Below are 12,864 nucleotides of genomic sequence, written 5' to 3'. Positions count from 1 at the left end.
TTTCATAGTCTTTGTACTTTAGGGTTGTCAGTCTAAATTCATGCCTAGGAAAAATTATATCCTGTACTTCTGCTGCAGTGTAGTTGCTTGTCTTTGTATTTCCATTGTTAAATATCTTCATTAAGGAGAAGATAGATAGTCACTCCAATGAAAGAGCCATTGTCTTCATCTGGTGTAGGAACTAATTCCAAAGTTGCTACCTTCAACCCATCTGTTCTGGTATACGTGACACATAATGCCTTAACATTGGTCCTCCATAATGGAAGCAGTAGGGCTTGTTTTTACTGACTTGCCTTTAAAGTCACTTGATGATTCAAAATTGGTATATATGGCAGAATAAACAGCACTTTCAGGGGGGAAATACCATTTCATACACAGTTGTATGCTATGCAGTGTTACCTTAAAAATTTAATGAGAACATTTTTATCTGTACTACACTTCTACCATATCTTCAAAAAATTAGGTCTTGTATTTACCAGCTGAAATAAATACATGGATTGTAAAGATGTGTCTCTTAAAAGCCAAAGTGTTTATGTATACTGTTTTACATAATGAGTCCATAACCAAAATTCAGTTTGTGATTTTCTGTTAACCTTAACCACTACACCAAATGGGCTCTCTGTTTTTTTGCTGTCAAGTTGTAGTTGCCTTATAGTGACCACATAAGGTTTTCAAGGCAAGAGTCATTCAGAGGTGGTTTGCCATTGCCTGCCCCTAAGGTTGCCAGCCCTCAGAGCCAGTCTGGTGTAGTGGTTAAGTGTGTGGACTCTTATCTGGAAGAACCGGATTTGATTCCCCACTCCTCCACTTGCAGCTGCTGGAATGGTCTTGGGTCAGCCATAGCTCTTGTAGGAGTTGTCCTTGAAAGGGCAGCTGCTGTGAGAACCCACTCAACCCCATCCACCTCACAGGGTGTTTGTTGTGGGAGGGGGGGGGAGATATAGGCGATTGTAAGCCACTCTGAGTCTCTGATTCAGAAAGAAGGGCAGGGTATAAATCTGCAATCTTCTTCTTAAGATTTCTGCGTAACTCTTCATTTCAACAGCACTAATACAAACAGGCTCATACAGATATATAGCCCCTTTATAAAAACTCCATCCTGACCTGGATAGCCCTGTGTAGTCTGATCACTGCAGATCACAGAAACTCAGCCCTGGTAAATATTTGATGGAAGACCACCAGAGAAAGCCAGGGTTGCTATGAGGGTTGCCTGGTCCCTTCATCAATTTGGTGGGGAGATTTGGAGGGCATTCACGGGGTGGGTGGGGATGTTGTGGGGGATGCTCTGGTTTTGGGGCAAACTCTATGGTTATATTGGGCTTAAACCATAGAGTTTGTCCAAAAAGCAGAGCATCCTCTGGGATGTCATGCAGTGTTTAGTGGAAAAATTTTCCCCAGTGGCTAAGTGATCTGGGGCAGGGAGAAGCCCCTGAAACTGGGTGATCTCCCACTGGAACCTGGGGGCTGGCAACCCTAGGGGCAGGCAATGGCAAATCACCTTTGAATGACTCTTGCCTTGAAAACCCTATGTGGTCACTATAAGGCAACTATAACTTGACAGTAAAAAAACCTTTACAAAAGCTACAGGGAAAGTGCAACTCTAAGAATACATCCTATATACAGTTGTTGTTGTTGTTGTTCAGTATTAGGATACACCTAGTTGCAAGACAGACATCCAAAAAATAGTTTCCTGAAATATAATTCAAAGGAATCATCCATACCTGACTGAGTACAAGTACCCTTAGGGGCATGGCCTTCATAAAAAGTCACGTAGTGAAAATGACATGAAAGAAGAACATAAGAGAAGCCATGTTGGATCAGGCCAACGGCCCATCCAGTCCAACACTCTGTGTCACAAAGTGGCCAATATATGTGTACATGTATACATACACACACACACACATATATATATACCGTGGCTAATAGCCACTGATGGACCACTGCTCCATATTTTTATCCAATCCCCTCTTGAAGCTGTCTATGCTTGTAGCTGCCGCCACCTCCTGTGGCTGTGAATTCCACATGCTAATCACCCTTTGGGTGAAGAAGTATTTCCTTTTTTAATAATAATAATAATAAAATTTTATTTATACCCTGCCCTCCCCACCGAGGTAGGCTCAGGGCAGCTTACAGAGTGTGGCAAAAGCCATGTTAAACAATAAAACAATTATACATTCAGTACCATTTAAAATTACCATTAAATTTACATAATATAAAAATCTAAAATCAATCTAAAATAATCTTATCTTATTGCTAACTCAATTGTTGATGTTAGTGATGGCATGGTGTTCATTTCAGGTTTCATCTTGGAAGGCTAGCCAGAAGAGGGCGGTTTTGCACGCCCTACGGAATTGGCTAATTTTCCATTTTAACCTGACTGCTCAGCAATTTCATTGAATGCCCACAAGTTCTTGTATTGTGAGAAAGGGAGAAAAGGACTTCTTTCTCTACTTTCTCCATCCCATGCATAATCTTGTAAACCTCTATCATGTCAAGATATATGTTTAAGGACATTTTAATGTATCTTCAAGTTGTAAAAGACTGGCTTGCAGAACAAGAGAAAGCAGCATAGTGGTTTTCTTTCCTTTTAGGCTACTAGAGCAGTATGGATATTTGTTATAATATGAGTGGGGGGGGGGAATCTTCCAGAAATTACTAAAAGAAAAGTGCAGGATTGGGGGAGGGTTCTAGTGAAAGATTAAAAAGATGGAAGAAATGACTAAAATGTAGAAAAATTAAAAAATGATTAATTTTGCAATATTCTAAGGAATAATACCGAAACAAAATGTGGAGATAATAAGCTGAGATCCCAAGAGCAGAGGAAAAAAGCATTAAAAGTCAGCCAATAAATTGTTTTCAATAAATACCAGGAAAAACATTTGCATTTGAAGAGCAGTGCCCCCCTCTGTGTGTAGAAGCAGGTATTCATTTAGGTAAATTTCAACACCATAGTATAAAATGCCCCTACTCCCAATAAATTTAATGTCAGTCCATGTTCCCAGCAATTTATATTGGGCCTTGCATATTAATCAAATTAAACTTTGATTGATTAGCCCACTAGTTAATCTGATTAAAGACCCAGTTAAAAACAGTTGCTGCTAAATTTTTTATTATGATGGCACTCAATAATATTATTACAATGCAGACATAAACAGAGTTATACCCTTCAAAACCCACTGATTTAGGATTGCATTGTTACTGGCTGTAACTACTTAAATATACTTTCTTTTCCTTATCTTGAAGGATATAACACATTAAAAGATTTTAGAAAGGATGGAGAAAACTGCTTCTTTTACCTCTTTTTTAGTTACATAGTACAGTTAGTGATACGGCCTGCTGAAACCTGATCAAACAAGGCAGAGTATATGCTCTTGAGTGCAGATCACTTTCCAATCTGTGTAAACAACAGGACACCCAGGAAACACAGCAGTGTTTGTTCAATTGGCTTCACTGTTCTGTCCACAGATATTGATGAATGTGCTGAAGGAAGGCATTACTGTCGGGAGAATACCGTGTGTGTAAATACACCAGGATCGTTCATGTGCATCTGCAAAACAGGTTACATCAGGATTGATGACTACTCATGTACAGGTAAGAGTACACTGGCAGTTTGTCAGTGAAACAGTTGTCGGTAATTTCAGTTTTGAAAATATTTCTTTACTTATAGATACAACATGCAATGAAGGAAGCAAGAAAGACAAACAAAAGGAATTAGCTTCTTGCAAGCAATAAATATGTGCTGCATCATTTATGAAAAAATAGGTGTCAAAATTAAGTGCTAAGACAATACATGCTTTTGATCTTACATTTGAAGTGGATAATTAGAACAAGAAACATGGCATGTGGAAATGCCTTGTTGTATTGGGGTGTCATAAAGGAGTCTGTTAACTTCTCACAATTAGAAAAGATTCTCTTCCACTTTTCTCCTATTTTTACATATTTATTGCTTTAACTGTTGTCCCCTCTTAATTAAATCCATACAGCTGTTGACCCTATATACTTATGTTGTTATTCCTGTTTTGTCTCAAAATACCTTCATCATGTTATATGCTAATTTGCTGTTCAGCCTCTATAAGTTTGAATGGTTTTCTTTAATTTCATTATATCTAAAGAAGTGTGCATGCACATGAAAGCTCATACCATGAATAAAACTTAGTTGGTCTTAGAGGAGCCACTGGACTCTATTCTGTTGCTTCAGACTAACCGGCTGCCCACCTGGATCTATCTAGAAGGAAGTACTATGAGACTGTTAACTGAAGTGTATTTCTGTTCCTTTATTATGTTTTCCAGTCTTTACAGGAGACTGTAAAAATGTTGGGTAAAAATGTCAGATATTATAGCTCGAGTAGGTCACTTAACTACAGTCATTTTTCTGCAGATGGCTCTATTATCTTTGAATAGGTGTAAGTACTGGAAGTTGTTAAGCCAAACGAAGGAAGAGCACCTTAAACTCATTACGGTACTTTGTGGTCTGGACTGTTGTTTTATATAAATGTGTTACAGGAGGGTGCTCTGAAGATAATGACGGATACTTCAGAAGCCCAGAATCATAAAATGAGCAGCACTTCTAACAGAGCCTCTGGCTTAAAGCCTTTTGTTATACTTTGTACAGATATAGGATTGCAAGTACATTCTTCCCTTGTCTCAAACTCCACGCCCTTGAAAAAAAAGGTTCTAGTGACTTCCTGGTTGCTACTTCTGTCTATCACTTTGCACTCTGTACTTTCTTCCAAGGAACTTAGGGCAGCATATGTTATTCTCCTTCTCTTCCTTGTCCAGCTGCATTTTATCATCACAACAATCCTGTAGAAGGCTGTGATTAGATGAGCTGTTTGATTCGATATTGTTGCTGTTGCCCTGTGGATTTAAATTGCAAGTTCAGACAGCAACATCTGTCTGCTGTTCCTCAGTTGTTGGCACCCCATTCTCACCCATCTTCAAGTTGGAGTTATTTGACACTACGGAAACTCTGGTCTTTATGGATTGAATTGGTCACACCATGCATTTCCTGATGTCTGAACTCTCTCTTGCAAAATCAAGCCGTTTGGGAAGTCAGATTGCCCACTTCTGTCTGCTCACCATTTTTTAATTCAGCAATGTGCACATAAGCGGATCTTCACCCCAGGTTTTTGAATCACTGCTTGCATGTTTCTGCACCTAAACACTATCAGGATTGGGAGCAACTAGGGGAGTTGTTTTTAAGCAACAAATCCTGCACCAAAATCCCTCTTTCCTGTTCCTTGGGGTTGATAAGCCATGGAAATAGTCCCTAATCAGGCTCCCATATTTTTTCCTGCTTCAGAGTTGCTGTTTGAGAGCATCCCATGATTGACACAAGAGTAAATGTACTGAAGTCAGTGGGGCTACTCTAATGTAAATTTGTACACATGTATTCTAAGGAAAAGAGGCACAGCAATGGAGGCTGAGAGGAGCGGCAGTACTTGGTGGAAGGATTGCAGAGCTGTCAAAAAGGGGCTGGTGCTTTGGCTATGTGCTTACGTACATGTATGAAAGACACACACAAAAAGGGATGCCACCTCCTTCCCACTCCATGGTTACTGTGCAGCAATAATCTGAATGGTCAACCATGGAGTGAGTGCAGGATGAGGCAAGTTAAGGGTGGCATGTTTGGACAAACCTTTCCGGAACAAATAACTCCAGATAAAATAGAGGCACAGCCAGACTGCACCAAGCCTATTGTCTGACCAAAGCTAAAGAGTGATTGAGCCCAGTGCCACCCAATGATAGACTGGACATTCTAACCCAGGTTTCCTCCAATTTTATTTCAGCATTCTAATCCATACATCACTTAGGCTCTGCACTCCAAAGGTTTGCATGCACTTATTCCTCAAGCTTGACAAAAGATGCATGTATTTGGGTATCTGTTATCAAAATACAAAAGGTAAACTGAGATTTGGCCTTAAATCAGGTCTAGATGTGGAGAGCATTCTACATCCAAGAGTCTTGTGTAGAGAAGGAATGAGCAACTTGTCCTCCACTTAATCCCTCGCTTGGCATCTGTGTAAATGTGTATACATGTGGGAGTGTACCAGGCCCATGAGGAGACATAGTTATTTTATCCTATCTATACAATCTGTATCTTTATATTGTAACCCATTTTGAATTCCACAAGGGAGAAAGGTGGCTAATAAAAGTTTTAAATAAATGAATGAATAAATACCTTGTTTACTGGATTTATAAACTGACTGTTGACAAATTGAATCCTAGACTTCTTTCCTGTGAATTGCCTAGAAGCAATTATGAGCCAATTTGAATACATGACTGAAAATAACACAAGTCTTCAAATGTTAATTTGCTAGGAATCATTAAAAGTTCCTAAACTCAAATGTGAACTAAGCGCTGAACCTTAAGTTATTTTTTTCCTTATAAATTATAGCTAACAACAATCTGTTACGGCTGTAAAGAGATTAAATTTTAAAGCACTTATTATGTTGCAATTTGTTTAATGAGAATTGAGAGCATTTACAAATACAATGGAATCCTTGTTTGCAATGTTTACTGAATGTTTACTGAAGAGGAAAGATAATTCCATTCAAGAGTACTCAAGTGTCTTTGACCTTATGTCTTGCAGAGTGTAGTGAAGTGACATTTGCAAAAATGTTACTTACAAAGGTTCCCCCCCCCCCCCCCCAAATATCAATCTATTAAAGAAAGTGATGGCAGGTCTGAAGCACAGTGCTTCATAGATGAGAACTATTTATTTGTTTGTTTGTTTATTTAATTCAGTTTTTATATATCTTGTTCCCTGCAACCAGATACTGTGCCTGGTGCTATGCTAGACAGTTACAAAAAAAGGAGCAAGGTCAACATGTGATGTCCTGTCATTATTTTTTTTTATTGGATGTGGAAAACAAGAAGTATGGTTTTGCTCCATACTACCATTTTTAAAATGAAATTCAAGGCGTTATTTTTTTAAAAAAATCAATGCTTACTAATTTCTTTTTTCTTTCTTAGCTTCAAAATCAGCTGAGAGCAGCTGTTTACCCAGCTATCCAATTATAACAGAACTTGTTTCTTTCTTTGTCTTGCTAACGCACCTGCTCTTTTTGCCCCTTTACCTATTAATCAACCTATTCTGAAGCTCAGATGCTGTCTTTGTTCATTGCCATTGCTAGTTATTATGCAAGCTTAGATCTCTAAGGATTTCTGTTCAACTCTTGCCAAATGTAGGAGCCACCTTATAACCAAATAGGAAAAGTCTGAGATCCATAGAAACCAGTCTTCTCTCAGTGAGTCAAAGACAGTGAGGGGGAGCAACAGTTCCAAGTGAGCAAGATCTTAGTAAATACAAAGATATATTTATGACATATGAATGAAAAAAATGTGTTCACTAAATAAATATGAAAACATTTATTATTCACAAATAAATGTTGAACTGGTGCAAACCTGATATTCTTGGTACTGTTGCTATTGTTCAGGAGGAGATACGATTTCTCATTTTTTACATTCACCAAGGCTTTTTTTTAAATAGTGATAGTGCCTTTAAAAACAACAAAAGGTTTATTGTTGAACAGATTATTGATGCCACTGCTGTTCTTGGATGAGTAACTTCAATACTCAGTGAGCACTTTTACAGACAATTTGTTTTACAAGAGAGTTCTTGATACAGGCTGTTGATACTGGTTATAGAGTCTGTTTTCATTAGCTGAATGTGATTTTTTTTTTGTCGAGGTTGGTAAGGTACTCTTTATATTGTATCAAGCAACAGATAAAATGCAGTATCCAGATACTGAGAAGCCAGATAATTTTAAACAATGTAACATTTAATTCAATATCTGTTAATGACTATCTTAAATGTCAACAAAAGTCAATAGTTGCCTGGTAATTTAGTTTAAAGAGCCCTGTGGTGCAAAGTGGTAATGCTGCAGTAAGCTCTGCTCATGACCTGAGTTTGATCCCGGTGGAAGCTGGTTTCAGGTAGCCGGCTCGAGGTTGACAGCCTTCCATCCTTCCGAGGTCAATAAAATAAATACCCAACTTGCTAGAGGGAAAGTGTAGATGACTGGGAAAGCCAATGGCAAACCACCCCATAAAAAGTCTGCCATGAAAACGTGAAAGCAACGCCACCCCAGAGTCAGAAACGATTGGTGCTTGCACAGGGGACTACCTTTACCTTTTTTAAAATTTAGTTTAGTTTCTGCCAATGTGCCTATTAGACACTTCATTTACTAAAACGTTAGCGACTTCACATCCTAATTCAAAATCCTTTCCATGGTTAGATGTTGGTTTTATGTTAATAATAGAGAAATAGAAGACATATTATATGTTACAATTCAAGTAACTCTGATCATTTTTCTGACTTGATAAATCACATATTTGCTTATTATAGCTGTAAATGATCTTCTGTGTATGTATATAAACCCCAGAAACACAAATCTTAATTAGTAACATATAGTTGGGGGCAGGATGCTCCAAAAACCTACCCTAAAGCATTTAGCTTGTCAGTTGTTAAGGGTTTTTTTTAAACATTGTTTGTAATTGTGCAACAAGACTAAATTATCATTAAAACAGTAATTAGTAATCAGTAAAATTACTTTGTTATTAATTAAATAATAATTATCCAGTACCTGCAAAAAAAAGCATATTAAAAATACCATAAAATATAATACAAAATGTAAGGCCAGCATAAAATACAGATATAATAGCATATAAATAATGAATACTGTGGTGGTATAAAACAGCTACTCTAATGAGAGATTTTTCTAGTGAGGACCATAGGAACACACAGGCAGCACTATCAGAGATCCTGGGTGAATAACCACGTTCTCTTTTGGTGCTGAAACACACAAACTAAGCATGCAAACTGATCACTAATTAAATAACCAGTACACATTAGCAGCTAATGTAGTTCTTTCAAAACTGGTCACATATATGTTCTCTAACACACCAGTAACTAGCTGCCATGTTTTGCACCAAGTGACAATCTTTGGACAGTCTTTAAAAGCAGTTCTAGAAAAAGCATCTATTGCAAAGAAGCTCTATGTTTTGCCAGAGCACATTATGGAATACTTTAAGGTTCTACTGGTGGATGCCCCAGTAATGGCACCACACTCAGGAGCTGTGCTTCCAAAAGATGGGAAAAACACATTGAAGAACTCAGTGGATAGAAAGAACAGGCAGCGTTGAAGAAGTCACTCAACACATCAGCCCTGGCAATCAAAGCATCACCTTTGCTGTCAAATTTTACAAGGGCTATTGTCATTTAGGTGAATGATCTGCTACAGAACCTCAGCATCAGAACTGAAGAGGTCCCTGCTCAGGCCTGTAGCCACGGGGGGACCCAGGGGGGGCCCAGCCCCTCTATTAACCCCCCCTTCCCCATTTAGGGCCCTTCAGTTCAGTGCTGTTGAACTTGCACCCCCCTGCCACCGCACCACCCACCGCCTGTGCCTCTTCCACCAGCCTGCTGCCACTACTGCCACTTCCTGTGCTTTCTTTCCCTTCCTGTCGCCTCCCCCCATGCGATCATGGCAGGGCCCAGACACAGCGTGTTGTGATCACATGCAGGGAGGAGGCGAAGGGAAAGGAGGGGCGAGCGGTGGCAACGAGCTGGCGAAGGAGACACAGACCACAGCGACGGGTGGGCGGCATGTTAAAGGGGTGCAAAGGGAAGGGAAAGGAGGGATGGGCGGCGGTAGTAGCAGGCTGATGAAGGAGGCACAGGCAGCGTGCAGGCGGCATGCTGGGAGGGTTCGAAGGGAAGGAGCGGCCATGAAGAAACCGCCCCGAGGGGGCAAAAGGAAGGGAAGGGAAAGAAGGGTTCGGTGGGTGGGTGAAGGAGATAGGGGGAACTTGTGGAGTTTGTACGAATAAAACATGAATAAAACATAAAACATGCAAATGGAGCCCCCACCAAATTGCTTACCTTGGTGGCCCCTCCACCCAAAATTTTCTGGTTACGGGCCTTTCCCTGCTAAAGATTAAGACAGCTGCAAAGTTTGCATCAGATGCATCCCAGAACACCATCCAGTTCTTAGCCAGGGTGCAAGCTGCAAATGTAATGATAAAAACGAAGATGTGGCTGAAACACTGGGGTGGGGGGAGTGGATCTTCCATCCAAGAGTAACCGTTCAATCAAAAAGTTTGCAGGCAGACTACTCTTCTGGGAACTGAACCTGGACAAATTCTTAGTGGAAACAAAGAAGAAAAATGTCATGCCCTCATTCTCATTGGCCAGGAGCAGGGACAACAAAGAGAGGCACCAGCAAGGCCTTTCATGGATTCAGGTAAACTGGCTGAGAAAGAGACAGAAAGGACTTCAGAAGTTCTTGGTTGTTTAAATACTAAACCAGGGTTCAACAGAGTCCTGGCAGTTTTCAGGTACGATAAAAATGCACCTTCCAAAACACATACCACCTGACTACGTGATTGGGGGCCAGCTCCTGCACTTCCCAGATGCCTGAAGCAACTCAAACTTGGACAAATGGGTACTTCCAAATATTACAGAGGACTATAGGATAGAGTTTACTTTGTTTCTCTCCCACCACCACCTTTCCCACTGCAGAAATCCCCCAAGGGAAGATGTTTGTCATACCAGAGCACCCATCTGTTTTATTCATGGTCCCCAAGAAACCAGGAGACTGGAGGGCAGTGCTGAAGCTAAAAAGCCTCAACAACTAAGTGAGGAAACAGAAATTCCAGATGGAATCCCTGCAACACATCCTACAGGTATTGCACAGGGAATATTTCCTGACCTCCATAGATCTCAGGTAAGCCTATCTATGTGCCGATGCATCAGGACTCCAGGGAACTCCTACGCTTCTACCATTAGGGTGGTCACTTACAGTACAGAGCTTTTCCCTTTGGCCTTTCATCAGTCCCAAGACTGTTCACCAAGGTCATGGTGGCCTTAATGGCAAAGATGCAGTAGAAGGGAATACACGTGTACCTGTATTTAGACGACAATCTTGTCAGGCATAGGATGCACCAATGGCAGTAAGTTTCACAAAACAAACTGTGGAGATCCTGGAGGCACATGGTTTCTTCCTCAGTATTCAGAAGAGCCACATAGATCCCTCAAGGGACATTGTACACTTGGGTACCAGGATTCGCATCCATCTAGCCAGAGTTTTCCTCCTAATTGAAAAACAACAAAAGATCAGGTCCTTAGTCATGAGGATCAGAAACAGCAACACCACAGATCTCTTGCATTTGGCAGTGGTACAGGGCCACCTGATTTCAACAATTAGATATGGTTCCATGGGCATGGTTCCATGCCAGAGCTCTACAGTGGACTTTGCTTCCCTTCCAATTGAACATTTCAAGGCATAAACACAAGCGAATCAAGGTCTCAAAAGAGCTGTGGGAGGAATTAAAATGGTGGATGATGCCCAAGAACCTGACCAAGGGGTCAGCTTCACTCAGCCACATGAAATCTTAGTCACCACAGATGTGAGCAAGTGAGGTTAGGGGGCCCATTGCAGGGGTATGGTGACACAATGAAGGTGGATGTGGTCAGAGGAATCTCACAGCATCAACTGGCTGGAACTCTGGGCAGTCATACTGGCCATGTCATCCTTCCAAAAGCACCTATAGAACCAGCACATGCTGGTCTGCACCAACAATATGTTAACAAAGGCCCACATCAGCAGTCAGAGGGTCACCAGATTAAAGTCATTATTCCTGGAAGTGAAGCATCTACTAAGGTGGGCAGAACAGAACCTGGCCAGCTGCAGATGGAACATCTCAAGAGCCAAGCCAACCTGGAAGTAGATTGGCTGAACAGGAAGGCCTGGACCTGGGGGAATGGAGTTTAAACACAGAGGTATTTATTCAAATCACAGAACAATTTGGGACCCCATTGACAGACCTGCTTATGTCTACAAGCAACTGCCAAGTGAAGAGATTTCTAATGAGATTCCAGGATCCCAGAGCCAAAGATGAGGATGTGTTGTCTCACCCCTGGCCCATGGGTCTACTCTACACCTTCCTGCCAATGTCTCTAATTGGCAGAATGCTCAACAGGCTCAGGAGGGAAGAGGCAGAGATGATATTTGTGGCACCTCACTGGCCAAGACAGCCATGGCTTTCAGATCTGATACAGATGTCCTGTGCACCATGCTGGATTCTGCCAGCCAGACAAGACTTCCTGCATCAGGGCCCTGTCCTCCCAGACCCAGCTTGACTAACAGCCTGGAGGTTGAGAGGATAGACTAGAAGCTCAGGAATTCCTGAGTGAAATAGTGAATGTTGTGTTCCATCAAGGAGACAAGCCACAAGACACATATATGACCACATGTGGTTGATGTTCAGGAAGTAGTAGGAAGTTGGACCCACTATAGCCTTCCTACAAGGACATAATGGCTGGAAGTGAAGCCCAATACATTAAAAAGGTAAGTTGCAGCCCTCAGTGCCATACTAGGTCTTAGAAGAACTTCTCCATGAATAAGCACATCAAGTGATTCCTGATGGGAACACGGCAACTGGCTCCACCAGTCAGGCACCGATTCCCCACCTAGAGCCTACCAGTAGTGCTGAGGACAATCACTTTGTACCACTAAGATCGATGGAAATCAGGTTCCTACCATGGAAGGCAGCCTTCTTGGTAGCAATAATGTCCACTAGGAGAGTGTTGGAATTGGCAGCATTGTCCTCTAGGAAAGAGCTTTGTATCTTCCAGTACTCAGTAACATACAAAACAGATTTTTTCTTTGTGCCCAAGGTCAGCTCAGCTTTCCATCTAAATCAGCTGCTGGTCCTGCGATTATTCTGCCCAAACCCAAAACATCCAAAAGAAAAGAACTGGCAGAGATTGGATGTGTGCAGGACTCTGTGCATTTATCTGGACAGAATGGCTGCATTCTGACTATCTCACAAAGCACCCAAAATCTGGGAGGAAACATC

General features: G+C 41.1%; 1 protein-coding gene across 4 annotated transcripts in view; it reads left to right on the top strand.

Annotated features, from left to right (window-relative positions):
* The window catches only part of NELL2 (neural EGFL like 2), a 271,279-nt gene that overhangs the window by 156,156 nt on the left and 102,259 nt on the right, over nt 1-12,864 (top strand). For 3 of the 4 annotated variants that reach the window (XM_060244946.1, XM_060244944.1, XM_060244947.1), the window contains one exon: nt 3,466-3,591. The exons of the other annotated variant lie outside the window; for it this stretch is intronic. In XM_060244946.1, the coding sequence (XP_060100929.1) occupies nt 3,466-3,591 (126 nt within the window). The remainder of the gene's footprint in view (nt 1-3,465; nt 3,592-12,864) is intronic. 4 annotated transcript variants of the gene reach the window in all.

The sequence above is a fragment of the Heteronotia binoei genome, chromosome 8 (genome assembly GCF_032191835.1).
Source record: "Heteronotia binoei isolate CCM8104 ecotype False Entrance Well chromosome 8, APGP_CSIRO_Hbin_v1, whole genome shotgun sequence".
Lineage (NCBI taxonomy): Eukaryota > Metazoa > Chordata > Lepidosauria > Squamata > Gekkonidae > Heteronotia > Heteronotia binoei.
Note: the sequence above shows the minus strand (reverse complement) of the source record. Positions and strands in the feature narration are given on the sequence as shown.